Source organism: Gopherus flavomarginatus, chromosome 5 (genome assembly GCF_025201925.1).
Source record: "Gopherus flavomarginatus isolate rGopFla2 chromosome 5, rGopFla2.mat.asm, whole genome shotgun sequence".
Classification (NCBI taxonomy): Eukaryota; Metazoa; Chordata; order Testudines; family Testudinidae; genus Gopherus; species Gopherus flavomarginatus.
In genome coordinates, this window is record NC_066621.1 from 2,858,797 (window position 1) to 2,885,577 (window position 26,781).

At 44.6% G+C, this 26,781-nt stretch overlaps 1 protein-coding gene across 2 annotated transcripts in view; it reads left to right on the forward strand.

The window, feature by feature from the left end:
• Positions 1-26,781, forward strand: part of LOC127052735 (olfactory receptor 4S2-like) — an 86,271-nt gene that overhangs the window by 4,522 nt on the left and 54,968 nt on the right. Inside the window, exon 3 of one of the 2 annotated variants that reach the window (XM_050956666.1) lies at positions 1,727-7,152. The exons of the other annotated variant lie outside the window; for it this stretch is intronic. Coding sequence (XP_050812623.1) covers positions 1,727-6,033 — 4,307 coding nt within the window. The 3' untranslated portion in view covers positions 6,034-7,152. Of the gene's footprint in view, positions 1-1,726; positions 7,153-26,781 lie in introns of those variants that run through there. 2 annotated transcript variants of the gene reach the window in all.

Here is a 26,781-nt window from a genome sequence, read left to right on the forward strand (position 1 = left end):
TATAACCCTTCCTTCTGTACTTGCAGTTGACACGCTGTAGTAATGAACATCTCACTGAGCTTTATCAGTTTGAATTACAACACAGGGGGGACAATAAGCTGTCTGATGGAATATGCCTTCTGAAGCTTAGTGGTGTGGATAGACGTGGGAGATATTAATCTTGTGCTGGAGATATCACCAGACTAAAACTTGCCTATGGGCTTGAAGGCAGCATTGCCTCATACTGAACTGCTGGAGAATCTAGTCATTGGGCGAGACTAGGTCTGGTAACTCCATAAAAGGAGAAAGAGAGAGACCGCAGAACCATGAGAAAGAGGCTTGGGCCCAAATTGTCAAAGTGGATGCCCAGACTAGATACTTAGAGATGGAGTTTCTGAAGGGACGAGCCCCCACAAAGCTAGAAACCAACGGGAGCTGTGAGTGCTCAGAACACTGTGGAAAATCAAGTTCCAGGTATCTCAGGGTGCCAGTTAGACCTAGGTGTGTCAAGTAGAAAGACACCAAAAACTAGTGGGCAAGTTTGAAAATGTTGGCGTTAGTCTCTAGCAATGAAGACGATGCTACGCTGATCTTTGCACTCGAGCTGAGAGAATAATTGATTGTTTTGGTTCAGCCCTTAAATGAACCCTCCCACCCCCAAATCATTTAATTTTGAGTTGACAACACCTGAAAATGAAACACCGAAAGCTCTGCTCTGTGCAGCTATTATATAAGCCAGTTCGTAGCCAAGGCACAGAGGGAACAAACAGGAATAATAAATATAGAAAGAGTGAAAAACAATTAAATTTGTTGACATTGAGGAATGCTAAAGACTAAATGAAAACCAAGCAGTTATTTAAAAGACCAAGGAATGGAAATTTTCAAAAATACAAATGGGAGCTAGGCTTCCAATTCCATGGACTATGAATGGGAATTGGGTGCCCAGCTGCAATTTATACTTTTGCAATAATCTAGGCTGAAAAGTGACTCTGTAAAAAAAATTTTTGTCAGGTGGCTGCATGTTTAATGTGGGCAAATTCTTTTAAAATCAAGTGTGTGCACACTTCCAAGAAAAAGGACGATTTCTCTGACTTCTCTCCTTGTGGGCTCAGAAAATTTGAGGCAAGAAGGGATCATTTTGATCCTTTAGTCTGCCTCTGGCAGAACCCAGGCCAGAGAATTTGACCCAATGATTCTTGCATCCAGCTCGTAGCTTATGGTTGAGTTACAGCAGGTCTGACCTGGGGAAGCTGGGTTCTTACTTTCTCCATCATTAGTTTTAAAGATTCTGCACGCCAAATTCTGCCCCCAGTGTCCCTCTCACTGACTCTGCCATCACCCATCCTGCCCTTGGTGACCCCTTCCTGGTTCTCTCTGCCTTCCCACCCTGCTCTTTGTCATTAATTGGCACCTATAAGCCGTACTAATGTTGCATTAGAAGGAATCTAACCCTGCTCCCCAATTCATAGCTATGCTGGCTCTGCTGGGCCGGAAAGAAAGAATTTACTTTTGTTTCTAAAGTCAGATCTGTTGAAAAACAGGCTGGTTATACAAAGTCACCTCTCAGAGTGGAGCAGTGCTTTAAGCTGCATGGAGGTTGAGAAGGGTCAGTTCCATATGTTCTGTTTCCAGCCTGTGAAGTTAGCTGCTGTTCATTTTGTTCCCATCGCTGCCCCAACCTTGAAAGGATCCATTCCGTTTAAAACCATTTCTTCACCACCGCAATATCATCTTTGTCTTTCCACAGAGCGGAGAAGAACATTTCAGGGCATCCTGTTCAAGATGAAACTGAAGAAGTACAGAAGTAGGAAGCTCACATTACGTGACCTCCAGAAAATCAGCCCAGAAAGTCTAAAGAACTGGTCTGCTCAGACCTTGGGGGATTTACCATGGCATTTCCTGAGAAAGGTGATGGCTCTGAATGGGATGACCAGAAGCACAAGCCTTGGGCATGGGGAGCTTGAAGATGAAGCAGTCAGTGAGGATGAGGAGGAACTGGATATTGAGGATGATTTTTTTTCTCTTAATGACACTTGCACTACTGATTCTCTGCACCCGCTTGACATTCTCTGTGCCGTTCTGCTTTGCTCAGACAGTTTCCTACAGCAGGAGATCTTGTCCAGAATGTCCATGTGCCAGTTTGCCCTCCCTCTGCTGCTACCTGCCCTCGACACCCCCAAGTGCACCCTAATGCTGTGGGCCATGAGGGACATTGTGAAGAAGTGGAGGCCGCACTCCCTGGCGGAGAGCAGAGGGTTCAGAGAGGAGAGCCTGGTGCTCACAGCAATGCCAACCATTTCCTTTGTACGGATGGGGAGCTGCAGCTTCTCCAAGTCCAAACTTCTCAATGAGGTTCTCAGCCCCTCCCAGCAGTACCATGATTTCTTCATCCATCGGGACATGGAGTGTGGGAACGTCCCTCGAGAAATTGCAGATGGGCTGGTCGAGATTTCCTGGTATTTCCCTGCTGGGAGGGAGAATTCAGATCTTTTCTCAGAATCCATTGCAGTTACAAATCTGCATGGAGACATTGAATCGCACCAGCTGCAGTTCAGCTTTTTAATGAAGGTATCAACTCTTATGATCATATTTGTTGAAAGACTCACTGAAAGGGAATATACTCTTCTATTGTCTTTGAAGGAAGCAGGCACAAAACTGTATTTTATGCTCAGTTCTGAGGCTGAGAAATCAAAGGACACATTGGGCTTCCTTAAAAAGCTAGTTCTGGATCTGAAATTGAGTAAATCACACCTATTGTTCAAACAGAGCACAACTAACCAGGCACAGCTTGTGAAAAAGCTGCGATCCACCATTGGAAGAATAACAAAGTTTCCTCATAGGCACGTGACTATGGAAGACATGGCAGAGACTGCTCGGGAACTAGGAATCCAGGTAGATGAGGACTGCGAAGAATGTCAGAGCGCCAGCAAGTGCGTTAAAGAAATCACTGCGGAAATAAAAGACGTTGCAAAGTACAAAAGAGAAATGCTGAGACTGCAAGGGGATCTAGGGAAGACTGTGGCTAAAGTGGAAAAAGAGCTGTGTCGAATGCGAAAACGAAGGACAGCCCACTTAGAGAAATATGAATCTGAGTTGAAAGAAAAATTGGTGGCATTACACAAAGAAAAGAATCAGTGGGACCTTACTGATGGTTTGGTTCAATTTATCAGTGGGATAGCATGTCTCTCCCAAGTGGAAAGATGTTATTTCCTGAAATGGATGCATCTTAGCCTAGATCACATTACAAGGGGGAATCTTGCTAGCTTACAAGCAGAGTATAAAGAGAAAGTTAAAACTTCAGAGAGCGACCCACAAGAGCTAGCAGAACTCGGTAAACTAATCTCTGCCAGATCCTTAGGGTCTGAGCATTTCATGCGTGAGTTGGCGCAATTCTATGAGGCTGAACATTCAAGGGTAAAACAAAGCAAAATAACAGAAAGCCAAAGACAATTCATCCATCTTCCAGGTATAGCAGCTGACCTGATGCTGGAAGGGTTTCCCATGGAGCTCATTGATGGAGATGCCTCCAACATCCCACTGCAGTGGGTGACAGATGTTCTGACTCAGCTCCATGCCAAGCTGGGGGGAAGGTCTAGAATGCTGGTTCTAACAGTGCTAGGAGGACAGAGCACTGGGAAATCCACCCTCCTCAACACCATGTTCGGCCTGCAGTTTGCAGTGAGCAGTGGCCGGTGTACGCGAGGAGCCTTCATGTCACTCATTCAAGTGGCAGAGAACTTTCAGCAGGAGCTGGGCTGTGATTTCATCCTGGTGATAGACACAGAAGGACTGAAAGCCCCTGAGCTGGCCATGTTGGAGGATAGTTATGAACATGACAATGAGCTGGCCACCCTAGTGGTTGGACTGAGTGACATAACCATTGTTAACATGGCCGTGGAGAACGCCACTGAAATGAAGGATGTGCTGCAAATTGTGGTCCATGCCTTTCTCAGAATGGAGGAAATCGGACACAAACCCAACTGCCAGTTTGTGCATCAGAATGTCAGTGATGTGTCTGCACATGAACAAAACATGGGGAACAGGAAACACCTCCTGGAGCAGCTGGATGAAATGAGCAAAGCTGCAGCAAAGATGGAGACGCAAATCAAGGAAATGGCAATTTTGGATATTATGGATTATGATCCAGAGAAACACAACTGGTACATCCCTGGGCTGTGGCATGGAGTCCCTCCCATTGCTCCAGTCAACATAGGATACAGTGAGAGGGTGTGTGAGTTAAAGAATTACCTGTTTGAATTTACAAAATCTTGCTCTGCTAACAGATCCCTTAAGGACATTCCCCAGTTTATTGAAAGGCTGAGAAGCCTGTGGAACATTATAAAACATGAAGATTTTGGCGTTAGCTTCAAAAGCAGCCTTGTAGATGAAGTCTATAACCAGCTGTCTATGAATTATGCAGAGTGGGAATGGGGTTTCCGCAAGGAGATGCATCTGTGGGTATCTGAAAAAGAAACTTTCATCCTCAACCAGTCAGCAGCAGACTTAAATTTCTCTGTCTTTAAAAACATAGCACTGGAAAAACTGCAGTATGGTGAGCAAAAGATCATGGACTGCTTACAACAATATTTTGCAAGGAAGGCCTCAGACTTGCACCTAGTGGAAAAGTACAAAGGAGATTTTATAAGGTGCATTAAAACACTCAAGAATGACCTTAAAACCCACGTGTTCAGAAAATGCGAAGAAGCTATTCTTACTCAAATAGGCAGGCTGAAGTCACACAACATCCAGATTAACTACATGAAAATAGTTGAAGGAGAAATTGATCAGTTATTGGCAAACTGCAGGAGGAGCACACAGCAACTAGATGACAAGAAACTGGAGTCCAAATTTGAAGCAGTATGTCACGAAACATCACTCTGTCCTCTGCAGAACTGCCAAGTTGCTGGAGATATGGAGGCCCAGTTAAGAAATGACCTGATGAATCAAAGGAGTGCCATCACAGAGATGCTACAAGGAGCAGGAAGCCTGAAGGATTATAGAATGAACTCATTCAAGATGAAATCTAAGTATTTGGAAAAATGGCTGATACAAAGAGCAGGGTTGCACAAAGATAGTTACCTTCAGAAAGCAAAAGACATTGCTAAATCGCTGATGGATCAGTGCCAGGATTACATTCAAGAAAAGGTCATTTCCAAAACAGACTATGACAAAACCTACTGCAGGGAATTGCTGCGTATGATCAACGAGAGGCTCCAAGAGGCGGATGTTCGGAAATGTTATACTAATGCATTCTTCGAAGTTGACCTGAAGCTTCACATTCTGGGGGAAGCGGCTCATGAGTTTCAGAAGATGCATGAAGTATTTATCCAGGAACACAATCCCCAGAAACATCTGGAGAAGTTTAAACCTCAGTACCTCTCCCGATTTAAAGATCTTTATTTAGAGAAGGATTCCTGCCAAAAGAGGGCCTGGGATTTCTGTGAACATTGTCTCAAACCTGCCCTGATTGACTATGTTAATAAAAGAATCGCAACAGAAATAGTGGATGACTTCCTCAGCAGTGGGCAGGCCATTAAATATGGCTGCAAGATCTTTTTCCAGTTTACCGTGGAGAAGAAGCTCCTGGAAGATGGGAACTTCAAGAACTATCTGAATTACATTAACAGCTATGAAGAGTTTGTCCAAAGCTGGATCCACAGACACTTGTTAGATTACTATAACAAGACTAATGGCTTGGAAGTCCTGGAAAGAGAGATTCTATCCACAATAGTAAACAAAGTGAGAGGAGTTCTGGAACACGCCAAGGACATAAAGCCTAACTCAGTCTCTGCTTTCTTAGATGACTTTTGCAAAGCACTGGAGCAGGATCTGGTCATTTCCAAGGACAGCTTAGTGGGGATACTGTTCAGAAACACAGCAATGGCCCACCAGTTTTCTGCAGACATTCAGACCTTCCTAACTGACCTGGAAAAGCAAATCTTATCTGAATTTAAGGAGCTGGAGCTGGAGTCAAAACTCTCCAACCTGCCATTGAAGCCTCAGGATGAGATGTTCAAGCAAGTTTCTGGATTTGCAGAAGCCTCCATTCCCTGAGGGTCCCAGAGAAGCAAGAGAGATGTGATAAATTCCTTGTAGTAAGACTTTGGTATAAATGGGAGGCCGACATGGCAATATTGCCACAGGAAAGAAACTGGATAGCAAAGAGCAGAAACCACTATGACAATGAAGCTATGGGTCAGTCTAAACAACTGTCTTAAAGGATCTACAGGTGGCTTGGCTAGGGTTAGACAGACTGAGCAGGATCTAGGGATGGAGATAGAGTGACCTGCTTGACATTAACTCTGTTGATGCCTGCTCAATCAAATAAATGGCTCTACTCAGCCTGTCAGTTTGCTGTGTTCCCAAAAATATCCTTTGAAATCATAGAATATCAGGTTAGAAGGGACCTCAGGAGGTCACCTAGTCTAACTTTCTGCTTAAAGCAGGATCAATCCCCAGACAGTTTTTTACCCCAGTTCCCTAAATGGCCCCCTCAAGGATTCAACTCACAACCCTGGGTTTAGCAGGCCAATGCTCAAACCACTGAGCTATCCCTTCCCCCTAGCATGGGCTGATGACTATAGGACAGAGGGAGAGTATGGGTATGCATGGATCAGTAGCTCCAGACAAAAGAGCCCACAGTGAGCAGGCCCTCGTGTAGCAAAGCAGCTGAGAACCATCCTGAATCCTGGGAGAGACAGAGCAGCCGACCGGGGACTTCCCAGGATGGGAGCCAGGAGAAGGGCTGTGCCAGGGAGGAATTACCTGAGAAGGACAAACCAGAGTTGGACCCAAGATCACTGCTGCCCACAGCTGTGTGGGGCTGTGAGTACTGGGGTTTGCGGCCTTGCACTGGGAATAAGGCCAGAGGCTGTAGCTAGTTAAGTGGGGAGATTGTCGCTCTGTGTGGGTTTGCAGAGAGCAGCAGAAGAGGGCGCAGGAGTTTGTTTACTGGTGTTGAAGACGGCTAGGAGCACTCAAAATCTGCTGCCGGATTTGAATGCTGCCCAAAATTCCTGAACGCTGAGTGTAGACGCATTGCTTGGTGTCTATCCTGGTAATTTTGGGGGCTTGGGGGTCCTCGCATGGGATCTAACCTGTTTTACTGCTCCTCCATCTTTCCCCCCTGATTTCTCCATTCATTTCTCTGTAAAAATATATTTCCTTGTCCTATATTCATTGTACTCTTCAGGTGTGTGTGCATGTTTACTCCAAGGGGTTTGGAACAGGTACCTTGTGGTAGAGGGGAGTTTCCCTGCTGCGTTCCTGTGCCCGCCTTTTCTGGGCTGGAGCCACAGGTCGGACTCCGTGTTGGCCACGAGAGTGCTACAGCTACACGACTGACAGTAAATCATCAGAAAGCAACTCTGGCAAGAGGAACATAGCATTAAAAGAGATTCCCCCCCATGGGACACAAGAGGGAGCCATTGCTCCATCCAGCCACCTTCTCAGACCTAACAGTGAGAGGTCAGAACTGCTGTAAAGTGAGTGCAACTCCTGAGATTTAACTAGACTTGCAGCCAGAGGTATATAATGCTTTTGTGGGGCCCTGGGTCAGAGCAAGGGGGGCCCCTCCTCACCTCTTCCGCTTGCAGTCCCCCTTTAACTTCCCCTCCCGGCGTTCCTGCCAGGGAAATGGGGGTCTGGGCACAGGGACTTGATCTGCCCCATCCTGATTGGCTGGGAGATGACCAAACAAGAGGAGCTGGCCAGTCTACCCCACAGAGCGCTCTGGTTGCATAACGGGCTGGCAGAAAATCAAACTGCATGCTGAGAGCTGAGTCGGGGGGCAGACCCAGTCACCAGCCTGTCCCATGTGAGCCTGCAACATGTTCAATAAGCAGCCAGAGCCCACAGGAAGGAAGGCCTCTGCCCAGGGACTGAGGGATGGATGCTGGAAGGGCATTGAGGTTATGGGTGGATGAAGCTGATGGCGGTGTTGGAGTGGTTTCTGGATGAATTCCTGCCTGCCCAAGGCTGTAGGAGAGATCCCCACTCCACATCCAGGGATGGGAATCTGAAACTACCTACCAGAAAGGGGATCCCCCATCCCAGGAAACATCACAAAGAGGATTGAACACCCAGGACAGTGTCTGAGAAGAATCTTCAACTGGCAGCCAGCTCCCCTTCATTGAATTTAACATACTATCGCAGTTCAGGGAAACCGCACCTGTATTCCCCCTCTCCTGGGCAGAGACTGCCGTCTCTCTTCTTCCTGACTTGGGTTTTCCATGCTGCACAATTCCCTGCCTACATTGTGATATCTCCAGCAAGCCAGCATTTGGGCTTTGCTTTGTCTCTAAATGCTGTGCCCAGTGTGTATTGCCAGCAGTTATTGGTTACCACACCACTCTTTCTAAGCAAGCACATTTATTCTTAAGGTTAAAGCATTACACAGAAAACATTAAAAAAAGAAAAGAACCTACATGCACGCTAATCAGCTTACCAGAGACCACCCCAATCACTTCGGCTGAACAGTCCTTCAGATTCCACTAAGGAATTGTTATGTGTTTACTAGTTTATAACCTCTTCAGCTCAGAACCAGCTCCAGCACAAATTGGTCAGTCTTTCCCGTATTTGGCTTGGACCTTTGATCTTCAGATTCCAGGAACAGGTGATCAGCAGACAATGGTCCCCATCTCAAGGCATACAAGGCTGGATTTTTGTATAAGTGGAGGTGGGAATTTGCATTCACCTCCCTTTAGGTATTTCACCTAACTGTTTGACCCAAAAGTCCATTCCTGTCTGGCACATTGATAATACACTCCTTTGAAGTTCGTAACACTTCCTAGGGTCCAGATCCCAACTCCCCCTTAGAGAGATCATATATAATCCTGGCCTACAATACTACATAACCTTGGCATTTAATACAATGGACTCCACAAATATTTAATCTTAACTCAATAAGGACTTTCCCAAGGATACAGCAGGAAATTACCATATCTGTCACACGTACCACATCATTTCCTCCAGGTACTGGCAGGAAACCACGACACCTTTGGTCATTACATGTCAGCCTCATTTACCAACAATTTTACGTTTTCTTCCAGACCACCAATAAAACTATTAAATAGGATTGTGTGAATAACAGATTCTGTGGGGTCCCAGTGGAAACACCTTCATTTGATGGTGATTACCCACTTACAATTCCTTTTTGATCTCCATTAGTTAGCTATTTTCAAAATCTATTTATTATGTGCTGTTTGACTTTGCATATGCTATTTTTGAAAATCAGAATATCCTGTGTATGGGGGACAAAGTCAAGTGTCTTACAGGTGTCTAAATATATTTTGTCAACACAGTTACCTTTATCCACCAAACTTGTAATCTCACACAAAAATGAAATCAAATTTGTTTGATGAGACCTATTTTCCATAAAGCAGTGTTGACTGGCACTAATTATGCTGCTAGTTTTTAATTCTGTCCTGGTCACATCCCAGAGCTGCCTTTCTATGATTTGACCAGAATTGAGAGGCACCCTGATACTATAATAAGGATGGAAGGAAGTGATGATTGCTCTCTATGAAAGTGGCTCACAAATGTGACCTATGTGGGTTTGCAATTTTTTTAAATGGGATTTCTTGCTCAGCTTCATCCTTGGAGCAGGAGAGTGCTGAAAGGTAAAAAGGCCGGTCAATTCTGCTGTGACCCATGTAGCATTGGACAGCAGCGGAAGGACTATGCAGACCTGTTTAGTTAAAATGGAAGAGGGAGGACCTCACACTGTCATGAAATTAATTTGATTTCCACTGAAGAAGCGTTGCTTTGATTGCAAACCAGAGGAATCCTAGCAATTTAAAACCACAGATCATACTGGAACCCCTGATTGGACAAGAGTATCTCTTGGGGTGGAGCAGAGAAATTATGGATCCTTACAAAAGGTGCTAATCATACAGAAGAAAGTGTGTTTGGGGGGGGCGAAGGGATGGGAACTATCATATACCAGCAAGATATCAGAAGTTGTATCTTACTCCATCCCCTGGATTGGCCACCAGCACCCAGAGGAGTAGTAGTAAAGAACATTGACAGCAACAGGAAGCCTTAGGTGCAACCAAGAGAGAGTAAAGATCAAACCCCACTGCATGTGAAAGAGCTCAAGAGATGTGTTCTCTATGCAGATACCGGTAAATACCCTCTTAAGTCCAAGGTAGGACCAATCACGTGAGTTAGAGACTTTAAGAAGAAGCCAGTGTGAAAATCTTTCTGTACAGCAATTTGAGGACACTCAATTCACTCCAGCACCCACTACTGTGTGCACAGATGTGAGTGTGTGCGTGAATGTGCGCAAGCGTCTGTGTGTTACTAACTGTTCCCCATGTAGACACTAAACCATCAAGTCTGTTTTTGATACATTAAGGGATCCCAGGGTTAAACCAGTGTTTCCACTATAGCCTTTGTCTTTGGGGACCTGAGAAACTTATGCTTATGGGTCCCTTGTTCTGGGGGAGTACAAACCAATTGGTTGGTATGGTTTCACCTGAGCTGCCACATGCCCCTCCTGTGTATACTTCATAGTGGGGAAAGGGTGAATTAATTCAGGCCTAAATCCTCAAAGGTATTTATGGTCTTAACTTCCCTTGATTTCAATGGAAGTGAGGAGCCTAAATTTTTTTGAGGATTTGGGCCTCAGAAACAACAAAAAATAGCATATTTGTACACTGCTGTTATAGTTCTTATAAGGGCAGATAGATATAGCCTCTACTGAGGATAAAAGTACCCATATTTCCTCATTACCTAGTTCTATCCATGCTACTTTTTCCCAGGGAGAAAAAAAATGTACTAATGAAACAAAACCTAGCCCCAAGCCTGTTGCCTGCACAATCAAATTCTCACCTCCAACGAACTCAGCTCTGAGCTCCTGCCACAGTATCATGACAAGTCTGCTGTTGTCTGCAGAAGTGTTTTAATAACTCCATTGCTGTTGGCTGGCCCATGCCAGGGACAGACCCTAAATAGCAACCAAACTCCAACAGAATTTGAGGATAGGTATCACCGTTACTAATCAGATCTGCTTGATCTAGGAAGGTCTTTTATCACAGGAGGTCAGAGTAGATAATCAAAGTGCTCTCTTCTGGCACTGAAATCTATGAATCGACCCAGGTATTAAAATAGCTCCGCAAAGATGGAAGCTTTCAGAGGGCGGGATTGTGGGAGGCGTGGTTCTCATCTGCACCCAATGGCGCCTGCACTGGTGCTGCCCAATGACCCCATTTCTCTAGAATCCCCCACAGTCCTCCCCAGACAATCATTTGGTGGCACCAGCAGATTTTACCTGTCTTTTCATTTGCCCCATTATTCCATGTCATTATTTATTTCTACTCACTTATGAAAATATTCAGTGCTCTGGGTATCCGGGCCATAAATTTAACACTTGGTGGAATGGAAAGGACTGCCAGTAAATATCCAGGCAACACAATGAGCAGACAATTGGTGCTTAGTGCCTCTTGGACAGCCTGATGCCCCTGCAGTGACTGAGGCTGTCTGCTCCAATAGGGGGCTAAAGCAAGACTGTCCGCTACAGAATCTCCCTGGGTATGTCTACACTGCACACTAAGCCTGGGTCTGTGGTACCCAGCCTTGTGGAGCTGGTGTTTCCATGCCCATGCTTGGGCTTCCACACTGCATTGCAAACCTGGGTTTGCAGGTGCTGGATCCAGGTCTCACTGCCATGCTAATGCGTCCATATTGTGCTATACAGACCCTCTGACTCAGGTCGGCAGCTGGACCTGCATCCACACTGTAAAATGACAGAACTTGAACGTGAGTCACAACGAGACTTGTGCTCTGATACCCTCCCCCCCACTTCCCCTAGCAAGGTCGTAGAGCTCAGGTCAGGAGTGCTTGTTGACCTGAGTCAGACTGATCTGTTTGTGCATGGAAAGGGGGCCTTGGGCTCAAACCTGAGTCAGAGCCCAGGCTTAGTGTGCAGTCTAGACATACCCCCCACCCCCCGAGACAGGAAGTGTGGGGTGTCTGTTCCATGCCCCTCCACATACGTCCCATTCCCCCAGTATCTCCAGCTCTGGGGTCTCTCTAGTTGGGAGAATGTAGGGTTGCCAATATTGTATTTCAAAACTAAGGGACTGTTTTCTTAGCACTCTCACCCAACCCCTCCTCCTGACATTATTAATTACTATATTATTTATTAAGCAATAGTCACCAATATTTGTCAAGGATATTTCTTGCTGATTTTTGCAGCCCTCAGCAATTTCTGATATCGTTGTGCGGAGATGAAGAAATAAGGGACTGCTGCCAGCTCTAGGGCAGTGGCAGCTGCCAGGGATGGGGGCCTGGGAAAGGCCTGAGCTGCGGCTTGGAGCTGGGCCCTGCTGGAGCCCCAATGAGCCTGGCTTGGCAAGGGAAAGCCCCCCACCCCATCTTAGGGGAGAGGGGAAAATGTCTGACTCCCTTGCACTGGGGGTGGGGGGTGGGGGCTGGAAAAGTCCCTGCTGAGGAATGTAGCCTGGTTGCATCCTATGCTGAGGAGGGAGGGGGCTTGAATTATCTCTAAACTATCTCCCCCACCAGTGCCAACCTCCTCACAAATTCTGAACCCTTCCCTCCCATGTCCCCTTTGACTCACTCCCCTTCCCCCCGGCCCCTCCATTTCCCCTCCTCAGCCACCCCCAGCTCTTCTAGAACGTCCCGTGAGGTGGTAGTTAAACCAGCAAACTCTGGGGTGGGGGGCATGGGAGAGGATGTGGGGTGTTCATGGGGTGACAGTTAAACTGATATAACCGGGGCAAGGGGAAATGACACGCTGAGGGGTGTGTGAAGTGGTCGTGGGGTGACGGTTAAACCACCAAAATGGATGCCCAGGGGAGGCTGAGGGGAGGGTTTGGGAGTGTGTAAACGAGGGGAAGACATGGGGTCTTTGTGGTGGGGAGGGGAGAGGGAGAGCAGCAGTGGGTGGGGGAACTGCTGTTGTTCCCTTCTGTGCCCCATCCCCTCAGCCCATCTGCACCCCTCTGCCCCAGGCAGGGGCAGGACACTCAGGAGGGGGCTGTTTGCTTTTCAGCCTCAGCCCCTCCTGGGTTCCTGCCCCCGGGGAGCTGCTGCCCCATCTCCCTCAGGCTGAGCTGTGGGGAGGGAGCCCTGAGCAGCCTGAGGGAGGGAGGCCGGGAGTCCCACCCCCAGCCCCTCAGCAGCCGCAGGGGAGAGAGCCCAGCACTGAGGCCATACACAGGAGCAGGGAGCAATGGTGGGAGGAAGGACATTCGGACATCTGGCAAGAGGCTCGTTAATCAGTTGTGTAGAAAATGTGTCCAGATGGCACAAAGTGAAGGTGCAAAAGGTGCATGGTGACAGCACCCCTGTGAATCACAGACCTCTAGGGTCTAGCAGACGGACTTGATGGGGAAGAGCCCTGCAAGCCTGGGCTGAGGATAGTTTTTTAGTAGGAGAGGACCAGGAAGAGCTGGGTGTTTCCTTGGAGGGACTGGACAAGACCAAGGTGCATATTGTAAAGCCCGCCTGTCTTTGAAGCTTGGTTCTTTGGGGGCTTTTGGTCCTTCCAGCCACCTTTGCCATCTTATCACACACAGACGGGCACTAGCACAGGGGGTGGCAGGTGTGGTTGTAAAGTCCTTTAGATGTATTTTCTAGCCTTGGTCATTTAATTTAAATAGACTGTATGGTTTATTACCCATGTGGTGTCCCTCTGCACAGGGCAAGGACTTACTGTCCTGTGTGACGGGCAATTGGGCATCTGGCACACAACTGCTCTGACAGGAGGAACTGTGCAGGAATCAGTGGCCGGTTCCCCATGTGAGAACAAGGTCAGTAATGGGGTTCCTAGGGAGCAGTGCCACAGCTGGGTTCTTTGTTGTATTTATTAACCACCTGCAATAAAGGAGTGAAGAGTGAGATGGGAAAAGTTGCAGATGCCAGTGAATTATTTTGCTTGGAGGGTATTGTGAGGGACTCCAGACAGGGCTACATATGCAGGTAATTGGGCAGCATAATAAGAGGCGACAAAGTGTAGGAAGTGCCAGGTGCTGCGTGTGAGAAGGAACAATTGAAAGTGGGTGACATGGGGTAATCCACTAAGCAGTTTGATTGTCAGCTCTTTGGGGAAGGTATATCTCTGTTCTGTGTTTGTACAGCCCCTAGCACTGTGGGGTCCTGGTCTGTTCCTGGGGCTTGTAGGTGCTACCACGGTTATAGATAACAACAACAATAATAATAGACAGGATACAGAACTTGAGAATGTAGAAAATATTCCCCTTTTCGGACACGAGAGGGAGCCTTTGTCCCATCCAGCCACACTCTGTACCCTACAGGGAGAAGAGATTGGGGCCAGGAGCGGATAGGCTGTTTGGGCTGTGAACGTCATTACTGGTGATTTCTAACCCTGCACAGTTGGATCCCAGTTTGTATTTTTATTTTTTTTAAAATACAATCTAATTCCCCCTGTAAATGGGGAAAATCCCTTCCCTGGGGTTGGGGTCTAACTGCTTTGCTGTGTGGCTGGCCCTGTGTATCCCACCCAATCAGTTATTGACTTGTGATGCATTGTGTCTGGGCCCAGGCACTGCAGGGACAATTCATACAGCTGTTGCCCGATCTTTAGATTATGTATTAATTACATTGATAACTGGGGATTCTTAAGTAATCACTTTGAGGGTTGACAGGTTCTTGCCATAAGATAAAGCCCAGTATTATTCAAATTATTATATAGTTGGGACCCCTGATGTGCACAGTTGCAACACTCACACCATAGGAACTTTTTTATATTTACAAATATAGTTTATTAATACATTTAGCACAGTCACAAAACATCCCAACGCAGTAAGGTAGATAGAGATACCACAGAATGTACATCTGCACATCCATATACTGACACCATCCCTTGCAGAACAATCTGAAGTATTAATCATCATCTTCCTCATCACCATCACTTTCCCCATCACCACCAGGGGGCATTCTGGAACCTTCCAAGGACTACAACTCCTTCTCCTACCACCCCAGGCTGGGATGCCACTTTTATAATATGTTAAGCTGATGCTGTTATGTTCAATGCATATTCAGCAGGGGATTTTTCCTTATTTGTATTTCCTCACCTTATAATGTTGCAGTGGTTTCTTCCGCCATAGGTTAATATATAAATGATCCAAACTTATTATCACATATGTCAATTCATTACCGTGGCCCTTTTGTGGTTAGGTATCACATTGTTATTTCTGCCCTAACTGGTTCTTTTGGTTCTTTTCCATGTTCCAAGTTGTGGTGTACCTGTTAAGTTTAAAAGAGTATGAACTTAGGAAAGTCCCTATGCCAGCCTACATCAACACATCCTCTATGTTAACGGTTGCAGCCATATATGGACCGTATGCTTTAGCTCATCACCATCTATCTAGTTGAAAGGTCTCAAACATATGTATGCAGACTTTGTCTTAGCTCAATATACAAGATGTGACCTGCAGGTCCCTTGTGTTATGGCCCAAATATACTCTAATATAAACCTATTGTAATAAAACAAATAATCAAACCCAAAAGAAACTTATAAGAAAAGATATATAGGCAAGCAAGCAAACTAGTCTTAGATGAATCTCATATACCTGTTATGTACATCAGTTCATCGCCAGGGCTCTTTGGTGATTGACTGATGTATCTGTGGTTCCCTTAAACTCTATTTTCAACTCCCCAAATACTTGGCATTTTCTGTTGGGCTGTTTATCTGTTCAAAGTTTTATCTTTCAAAGTTCATAGGCCTCGAGCCTTATGCTAACTTGCTGAAGCTAATGTCTTACAGGATACTGGCCTGCAGGTTCCTTGCATTATGGCTGAATATAATGCAAAGCAGTCACTATAATAAAGGCAAGCTAGCCACTGGGCTACTCTCCTCAGAGCCTTTTCACTGCACTAGTGCCCCCTTGCCATGACACTGGTCAAGACTGGTTGCCCCTCTGTTACTTGGGACCTGCAGCTGTGGAAAGGGCAGACACTTCTCTTTGGGAGAGGCTTGCCCCCAGGTGCTGATCTTTCTGCTTTACTAACTGGCTGCTCTATTAAACTGTTACTGAGAGGACAGCAGTGTGCATCTGGGGATGAGAGAAGATTTCCTGGGCTTGGATCTATGGAGGGTGTGTCTGTGTGAGTGTGTGTCTCACAGAGGTTCCCCCAGAATCTAAGGTCAGCATGTGTAACTCTCAGCCAGGGGATGGGATTTGATTAGAGCCTGAGGGGGATCATGCTGTTACACTGTGTTTTCCATTAGAGATTTGGAAACTGAAGTAGAGCTGCTGGTAGTCCCTTTCCCCCACAAAAGAAATTCCCATGTAACTTACTGGTCTGGCCTGGATGGTGTTGAGGTGAGGTGGCTTGTTGGAAGTGGGGGAAGGGGTGCACAGCTGAGGGAGCTAGAATGGCTTCACTTGCAATCAGCAGGGACAGGCTGTCAGTCAGTAATAATGAGGAGGGGGGTCACATGAGTAGCTGGGGTTTTATAAAGGGAAGACTGGGATGGGCAGGACTCATTCTCTCTACTAGCTTTTGGTAGGCTGGGGAGGTTGATGCACCCTTCTTTTAAATCTGTAGCAGGGGAAGGACCTAGGGTGATTGACAAAGGATTGTCCTCACAGCAAGTGACTGGGGAAGGAGGAAATCTTTAAATGTAAACCTTTGGGGAGGTGGGGAAGGAAGGTATCAGTGCAGATAGATGAAAATAGTTTCAACCTGGCCAGCAAGCCGGTTGGCATTTTAGGTGCCTTGTATTTATTCAGCTTGAGTTGTTAAGGAATTGATTTAAGTTAAACCAATTTAAGGTACCCTTAAAGAATGTCCACATATGGGCACAGTTGCATGGCTTTAACTAAATCAGTTTCCAGATTGGTTTAGTTAAATTGGTATAATTTTCTCATGCAGACAAGCTCTTTGTGTCACTTTCAGTTGTTCAGTTAGTAATTAAATAAATCATGAGCACTTGAACTGGCACCAAACATGTCTCCACAACTGATTTACACGGGGTGCTCCAGTAGTAACTATTAGTCATAGAGCAGAAAACAATTAAAGTGACTTGTGAAATGGGATGTAGGAAATATTGTTGCTTTGTGGTTTTGCCCCAGATATTAGCATTAATCAGATTGCACTCTGTTTTCTTGAAGGAAAGCACTGAATGATGCCAAACTGTTTCTGAAAGGAAACTCAGCATCAAAACATCAGTTCCTTCCTAACTGCAAAAGAACAAACAAGCAGGGTGAACAATGTGATGGCAGCAAATGTCATAGATTACAATCTAAACAGACCAGAGAGACACAGGTGGGAAAAGGAGTTTTAAACACAAGCAGAGGGAACAATACGGTGGCAGCAAATGTCATGTTTCTGGAATACTGTGTCCCATTATGGCATCCACAATTCAAGAAGGGTGTTGGTAAATAGGAAAGTATCATAGAAGTGTAGGACTGGAACAGACCTCAAGAGATCATCTAGTCCAGTCTCCTGCACTCAAGGCAGTCTACATTCAGAGAACAGTCATGAGAATGATTAAAGGGTTAGAAAACATTCCTTATAGTGATAAACCCAAGGAGCTCAGTCTATTTAATGTAACAAAGAGAAAGTTAAGAGGTGACTTGATTACAATCTAAAAGTGCCTACATGGGGAACAAATATTTAATAACAGGCTCTTCAGTCTAACAGAGAAACATATAATATGATCCAATGGCTGGAAGTTAAAACTAGACATATTCAAGCTGGAAGGAAGGCATACATTTTATTAAGTGAGAGTAATTAACTGTTGGAACAACTTACCAAGGGTCATGGGGGATTCCCCATCACTAGCCATTTTAAATCAAGATTTTTTCCCTAGGAGATCTGCTCTAGGAACTATTTTGGGGCAGGTCTCTGGCCTGTGTTATCCAGGAGGTCAGATTAGATGATCACAATGGTCCCTTCTGGCCTTAGAATCCATGAATCTATGTGGTTTGATTATTGTTTTCAGAGGGCGGAGTGGGTTTAGTTAGGAGGCAATGAGGTAAATGGAAGGAGAGGGGACACCGAAGAGAAGAGGGCAAGGGGGACAGGGCTGGGGAGAAGAGGGTATGAAGGTCAGCTGTGGCGTGAAGCTGAGGTGAGCTCAGTGAAGCTTTAGGTGCTACTGCAACGTGAATGTTGTTAATAATAATAACAATCCACAAAACAGAGTCTGTTGTTCCAGATTTTTGTCTCTTAGCTGTATGAGAGCATTGAGGCTCCTCAAAAGGCAGTGAATCCAATGTCAGAGTCCCTGCATTACTTGAGGAACTCCGGTTTCCAGCTTGGATGCACCTCCTGTCCCTCGGTCTTTCATGTCTTCTTCCCTTCTTTCCTCCTAGGGTGAAATAATATTTTTTACTGACGTCTCCTCCCAATTCTAATATACCTTGTCTCTATGGTTAGCAGCAAAATCTCCCCGTATGGCAGTCTCACCTTTAAAGGGTGGGGCAGTATTTAGGGGACTAGCAAAGGGTGGTGCACCCACTGGCAAGAAATCCGCAGCGAATCCTTTCATATTAGTGTGAAGAGAAGTGGCTATCTGGATCCAAGCGTCTCCCTCCCTGCTGGGAGTGGGTATTGAGGTCACCATAAGGGTTACTGTACTCACTGCCTCCGATCAGCTGCACCATGGCCTCTCTCCTTTTCCCCTCTCACATCTCTCCAGAGGTTTGCCTGGCTACTCAGAGTGGGCCCCAGAGTCTGGAGTCACTCCTTAGCCAGTTGCTCCTCAGTGCCTTCTCATTGCCTGTTTCCTCCTCCTGCACAGGGCCGGCGCTTCCATTTAGGTGACCTAGGCGGTCGCCTAGGGCACCAGGATATGGAGGGGCGGCATTTTGCCACTCTCAGTGGCAGTTCGGTGGTGGTGGATCCTTCCGCGCTTTGGGTCTTCGGCGGCAATTCTGCGGCGGGTCCTTCACTCGCTCTGGGACCCGTGGCTGAAGTGCCCCGAAGACCGGGAGCACGGAAGGACCCCTTCCTAGGATGCCAAAAACCCCGGTGCCGCTCCTGCTCCTGCAGCTCCAACCTTCTCAATCTCTATCCCATCTCTTGGAATCTCCCCTTATTCCTAGTCTCCTCCATCAATGCCCCTGGTAGCCATTCTGAACTGTGAACCACTTGGCCTTTTCTAGACCTTATTTCAATTCTTCTTAGACCAGATTCTGCTTGCAGTTACAGAGGTGTAGTTCTGGAGTAACTCCATATTTCAGTAGAGGGGATTTACACTGGTGTAACAGATTATAATATATCCCTATCTCCAGTGAAGTCAGGGGAGTCCCTCTGGATTTACACCACGGTCACTGACATCTGAATCTGGCCCCTAATCTCCTCTTACTTTAAACTTCTCAGTTACTTCTCTTTGTTTTTTTACACCTTTTCTGGTTCCTCAAGTCACAGCCTCTCTAGCGCCACCCCATGCTGATGTCTGCCACTCATGTCTCCTCTTCTACTACAGATCTCTTTATTCAGGTCCCTCTCCTTGTGGATTTTACTTTCATGTTGTGTTATAGATATAAGCAATCTTTATACTCCATTTGTAGCCCAAACAGAGAGGCAGCATCTAACCGCATCTGTACCCCACCCTGAAAACAAGCAGGAAGTTACCCTCACAAAGGGTAGCACACGAGCATGATGTGTTAAACTTTCTTAAGATTCTTTCTTTTTTCAGCACGCAGTGTAATAACCAGAAAATGCCATGAGAAGAGAGGAGGGGCTAACCAATGGAAACAAGAAAAGAATAATGCTTAAATCTTTCTCCATAGGAGCTGTAGATCCTTCATCTCAATTAAAAAACATTCTTTCCTTCACCCTAACTGTCTTCCTATCAGCTTTACTACCAAAAATGTCAAGGGAACATTTCAAAAATAAAACCACCACCAAGGAAGACAGTTTCGACTTTTATTTTGTTTTTTAAGTAAATGATTCTCTGTTGATTCTTATGTACATATCAAAAAAGGCATACAAATCACTGAACACACAACACAGAGAGTAAATGACAGACATGCTCTAAATGCTATAATTTAATAGCATCACTTCTTGATATTAAGTAGTTGATATTAAGACCATCAATCTCAGTAAAACGAATAAATGCAATAGACGGGGTTTAGAATAGGAAGTGACATAGACAAAATGTACAAGGTTAAATTGACTGGCTTAGCTACTTATATATTATTAATGTTTGTTTCACTAGAGGAAGTTTTGGAATTGATAAACTCAACATTAACAAGTCACCGGGACCAGATGGCATTCACCCAAGAGTTCTGAAAGAACTCAAATATGAAGTTGCGGAGCTATTAACTAAGGTTTGTAACCTGTCCTTTAAATTGGCTTCCAATGACTGGAAGTTAGCTAATGTAACGCCAATATTTAAAAAGGGCTCTAGAGGTGATCCTGGCAATTACAGACCGGTAAGTCTAACGTTGGTACTGGGCAAATTAGTCGAAACAATAGTTAAGAATAAAATTGTCAGACACATAGAAAAACATAAACTGTTGAGCAATAGTCAACATGGTTTCTGTAAAGGGAAATCATGTCTTGCTAATCTATTAGAGTTCTTTAAAGGGGTCAACAAACATGTGGACAAGGGGGATCCAGTGGACATAGATTTCCAGAAAGCCTTTGACAAGGTCCCTCACCAAAGGCTCTTACGTAAATTAAGCTGTCATGGGATAAAAGGGAAGGTCCTTTCATGGATTGAGAACTGGTTAAACGACAGGGAACAAAGGGTAGAAATTAATGGTAAATTCTCAGAATGGAGAGGGGTAACTAGTGGTGTTCCCCAGGGGTCAGTCCTAGGACCAATCCTATTCAATTTATTCATAAATGATCTGGAGAAAGGGGTAAACAGTGAGGCGGCAAAGTTTGCAGATGATACTAAACTGTTCAAGACAGTTAAGACCAAAGCAGATTGTGAAGAACTTCGAAAAGCTCTCACAAAACTAAGTGATTGGGCAACAAAATGGCAAATGAAATTTAATGTGGATAAATGTAAAGTGATGCACCTTGGAAAATATAGCCCCAACTATACATACAATATGATGAGGGCTAATTTAGCTACAATGAGTCAGGAAAAAGATCTTGGCGTCATCGTGGATAGTTCTCTGAAGATGTCCACGCAGTGTGCAGAGGCGGTCAAAAAAGCGAACAGGATGTTAGGAATCATTAAAAAGGGGATAGAGAATAAGACTGAGAATATCTTATTGCCCTTTTATAAATCCATGGTACACCCACATCTCGAATACTGTGTACAGAGGTGGTCTCCTCACCTCAAAAAAGATATACTGACACTAGAAAAGGTTCAGAAAAGGGCAACTAAAATGATTAGGGGTTTGGAGAGGGTCCCATACGAGGAAAGATTAAAGATGCTAGGCCTCTTCAGCTTGGAAAAGAGGAGACTAAGGGGGGCTATGATAGAGGTTTATAAAATCATGAGTGATGTTGAGAAAGTGGATAAGGAAAAGTTATTTACTTATTCCCATAATACAAGAACTAGAGGTCACCAAATGAAATTAATAGGTAGCAGGTTTAAAACAAATAAAAGGAAGTTCTTCACACAGCGCACAGTCAACTTGTGGAACTCCTTGCCTGAGGAGGTTGTGAATGCTGGGACTATAACAATGTTTAAAAGGGAACTGGATAAATTCATGGTGGCTAAGTCCATAAATGGCTATTAGCCAGGATGGGTAAGGAATGGTGTCCCTAGCCTCTGTTCATCAGAGGATGGAGATGGATGGCAGGAGAGAGATCACTTGATCATTGCCTGTCAGCTTCACTCCCTCTGGGGCACCTGGCATTGGCCACTATTGGTAGACAGATACTGGGCTAGATGGACCTTTGGTCTGACCCGGTACAGCCGTTCTTATGTTCTAACTAAGTGTTCCTGTAGACAAGCTCTCTGTTTAGCACAGACACTACACTCTATGTGTTCATAAATGCATATTTGTTTTTACATTCAGTTGCCGTCACACAGGTTTCTGTTGCCATGACCACAGGATGAAATTAACTGTATATTTTTTTTTAACTGTGACTGTGCTGTGAATTAGGCATAGTGTGACAGTGACAAAGCAGTGTCCATAATTATGATAGTCTTGAATACATGTGTCATAGTATAATTCCCAATTCTGAACCTTAGCGTCCAAAATATGGGTACTAGCATGAATTCCTCTAAGCTTAATTACCAGCTTAGATCTGATAAGCTGCCACCAATCAGGAATTCCAGTGCCTGATACACTCTGGTCCCCCCAAAACCTTCCCTGGGGACCCCCAAGACCCAGATTCCTTGAGTCTCACAACAAAGGGGAATAAACCATTTCCCTTCCCCCTCCTCCCCTCCAGGTGTTCCCTCCCTGGGCTCCTGGAGAGATATACAGATTCAAGCTCTGTGAATCTAAACAAAGGGATTCCCCCTACTCCTTTCTTCCTCCCAGATCTTTCCCGCCCTGGCTACACTAGGAGATCACCGTGATTCAAACTTCTTGAATCACCATACAGAGAGGAATGATACCTTTCCCCCCTCCTCTTTTCCCTTCACCCAGAGGCAATCCAGATTCAAAGTCCGTGAATCTAAAACAAAGAGGAAATTCACTTTTCCCTTCTCTCCTCTGCTCTCTTTCCCTTCTCCCCACCAATTCCCTGGTGTACACAGACTCAGTTCCTTTGAGCCTTAATTAGGAGAAAAAAAATCAGACAGGTCTTAAAGTAAAGCTTTTAATAAAAAGAAAGAAAAAAGTAAAAGGTCTATCTCTGCAATTTAGATGGTAAAAAGTTACAGGGTCTGTCAGCTTAAGAAATTGGAGAAACAGCCTCCTCCAATAGAAATAAAATTTAAAATACTTCCAGCCAAATACACATTTGCAAATAAAGGAAAACAAATGAAAAGACTATACCGCCTTTCTACTTTTGTACTCACAAAATTGGAATAGAAGATTAGAGAGCCTGTAGGTACGTGTGGTCACTCTTAGAGCCCAGAGAGAACAAAGCAAAACCCAAAGAACACAAACAAAGGCTTCCCTCCACTGAGATTTGAAAGTATCTTGTCTCCTGATTGGTCCCCTTGTCATGTGTTTGGTTCCCTGTTTGTTAACCCTTTACAGGTAAAAGAGACATTAACCCTTAACTTTCTGTTTATGACAACATGATCACATAGTATTTTTTTCCACTGGCCTCCTACCTCATTCAGTCACTTGGCTGTTAATAAATATTTCCTTTAGCCCTCTCATTCAGCATGCATCCCCAGAATTTCTTTAACACGTACAACCCAAACCTTGCACTGAATACAAAATTAAGAGTTTCTTCTTGGGTGCTTCTATGACACACTCACTACAATGTCTGAGTGGTACATTTAATGAGTTTGTTTTCTCAACATCCCTGTGAGATATGGAGGTATTATTCCAATTTAACATATGGGAAACTGAGGCACAGAATGATTAAGGAGTAGATTGTCAAAAGAATACACTAATTTTGGGTGGCCTGTTTGATATTCCTGCTGCCTTTATTTCTGAGTGTTCAGCATTTTTATAACTCCCTGGTCAGCATAGAACTTCAATTGCACTTCTGCAAATCAGATGCCAAGGTCTTATGCTGGGCACTCAGAAAATGAGGAACACACAGTTAGTGGCAAACTGTGAAAATAGAAGACCCCACTTCTCCAGGGCTGCATTGAATTGCCTTAAATAGCCTTTCTCTTCCTGCAGTACCCACTCTGATCACTTAGACACCTTTCAACTTCTGCAGCAAATGAGATGGGGTGAGGGGTCCTGTGAAAAATTAGTAAGTGATCATGTATTTAAAAACCATGTCACTGAATGCATACCAGGGGTCTGAAATAAAGGTACAGTTTGAGTGTTTTGACTTTGCAACTGTAACATTCCTTTAACTTGCCATTTTTAATATTTACACACATGCAGCACTTCCTTTAGAACACTTGGAGATTTTTATTGAAATGTGTTATTGCTACTAACCTCCCGCCCAACTTATGTATGAACCATGATTTCTCAAACTCTTATAACTCAGCCAGATCAAATCCACATCCTCAGGGCACCGTAAGCAATAATACTCTGTGTTTTTCATCAATAGATCTCAAGCACGTCCCAATTGTTGGAATAATAGGGCTGTGTTTTAAATAATTAAAACATAGAATAGGGTCAGGAATGATCGTTAACGAGTTTACCTTCCTCTCCTTCACAGGTCACTTTGTCTGCATTAAAGTCTTGGGGAAGAAATGAATTCAGTGTGTAATCTTGTAATAAATGTATAAGAGACACAAAGCATTATAAAACAAATCTGTTTAAGAGAAATATGTTGCTAGTGGAGTTGCCAGTTTTGGTTGGTTATATTCCTGGTGGTTCTATCACATGACAAAATGTAATTAAAGATTCCAGGACAATCCTGGAAGGTTGGCAACCCTAGTTTCTAGCTAGGTGAACTTGTAAGTTAAGTCAGGAAACTACAAGAATAGATTCAAATGGTCAAATTGATATTAGAACTGAAATACAATCAGTAAGTCAATGGTTCAGTTTATCTAGCTTGCCAATCACTGTAACTGGACATCACATCAGACTGAAAAAGCTAAGGAAAGCAATCCTTTCACAGGTTTACAGAGAGATTAATGGAGCATCCTTTCCCTCTGAGTAATTTAGGTCAAAGTCTGCTAAAACCAGATGCCATTACTTTGCCTTGATTGTAAGGAAGTACAAGTCCTAAAATGGTTTCCTAGTACCTCTCACCCATTAAGCTTTACTGTTCACAAAGATCACATTCAGCTCCACTTGCTTAATATATCCCCCTTCCAATTAACACAATGCATGTAACTTTTTGGATTCTGACACAAACACTAACTGATTTCTAAAACTCCAGACTTACAGCAGCTTTAGAATGATGCTACTTTAACCCAGGGATCCCTTACAGTATCAAAAACAGAAAAAGAGACTTGAGTATTTAGTGTCTGCTTGAAGAATAGTTAGTAACACACAGAGATGAACACATGCATGCAGGCAGACACACACACAAGCGCACACTCAAATTGCTGTACAGAAGGATGTTCACACTGTCTTCTTCTTAAGGTCTCTAATTCACATGATTGGTCCTAGCTTGGACTTAAGAGGGTATTTACCTGTATCTGTGTAAAGAACACATCTCTTGAGCTCTTTTACATGCAGTGGGGTTTGATTTTTACTCTCTCTTGGTTGCACTTCAGGCTTGACTTAGTTGCTGTCAGCATTTTTCACTTCTCCTCTGGGCAGCCTATCCAGAGGATGGAGTAGGATACCACTTTCGGTATCTGGCTGGTACATGGGAGCTTCCCTCCCTGCCCCACACCTTCTTCTGTGTGGTTGCCATCTTCTGAATGGATCAAAGATTTCTCTACACCACCCCCAAGGGATACTGTTGCCCCATTAGGGGTTCCAGTGTGTTGGTGTAGATCATGGGGGACCAATGACTTGGTCTTACACACTACCAGTGGCTATGGCTCTAAGTGTCGTAACCCAATTGCTACTAACCACAAATAGATGTTCCTTGAAAACAGGATGCAAGGGGCGGAGGGCGGGGGAAGGGATGTGACTAAACCAGCAAACAAGATAGTGGCTTAATCCAGATGTCTGAATCTGAATCCGCATAGCTGTGCCCTACAAATGAATAACCATCTGTGAAGCCAACTCTGAAAAGAAGGCTGAGAAAACTGGCAGATCCCAGTCCCAGAAAGCAGCCTTTGGGGGAGAAACTTCTGAAAGACAATCCAGTGTTTGCAGCCAGCAGAGCATATCAAAATGACTTTGCAATCTCGGAGATGCTGAATGGGATTTTCATTATCCTGTAACTAGAGAGTGGCTGAGTGCAAGAAGAGAGAGTTTTATTAAAGAAAAAAAAAATAAGATTTGACAATCGTGGCTGCGGGGGAGAAAGTGTGGCCGCAGCCATTTTGGGAAGGTCAAACACAGCAAAGGGAAGTATGTTGGCAGCAGGCTTGAGAGAGGTACAATTAACAAGGAAGAAAGACAACAAGGTCTGAATACCTGGGGAAAAAGAAATCCTGCAATACAAAGATCAGTCCCTCACATCCGCCAAATAGGGTTACTGTCAAGGTTCCCTCCTCACTCTGAACTCTAGGGTACAGATATGGAGACGTGCATGAAAGACCCCCTCAGCTTATTTCTACCAGCTTAGGTTAAAGCTTCCCCAAGGCACAAATCCTTTCTTTGTCCTTGGACGGTATTGCTGCCACCACCAAGTGCTTTAAACAAAAATACAGGAAAAAAGGCCACTTGGAGTCCCTGTTTCTCCAAAATATTCTCCCAAGCCCCTTCGCCCCCTTTCCTGAGGAGGCTTGAAAATAATATAGTAACCAATTGGTTACAATGTGAGCACAGACCAACCCCCTGGGTTTTTAGGACACTGAAAATCAATCAGGTTCTTAAAAGAAGAATTTTATTTGTTTTTAAATGTAAAAGAATCACACCTGCAAAATCAGAATGGAAGGGAACTTTACAGGGTAAATACAAAGATTTTAAACACAGAAAATTCCCCTTTGGGCTCAGCTTCCAAGTTACAAAAAAAAACCAAAACCAAAACCAAAACAAAAAACAGGAATAAAACTTCCTCTTAGCAGAGGGAAAATTCACAAGCTAAACCAAAAGATAATCTAACGCACCTCCTTGCTTTACTTTCAATTTCTGTAACTTTAGATGTATCATTTCAGGTATCTTTTTAGAAGATGGTTTACCAGCTTGGTCTCTTTCTCTGTCCAGAGAGGGAACAAACAAAAAGAGCACAAACAAGCCCCCCCCCCATTTGAAAGTATCTTCTTTCCTTATTGGTCCTTTTGGTCAGGTGCCA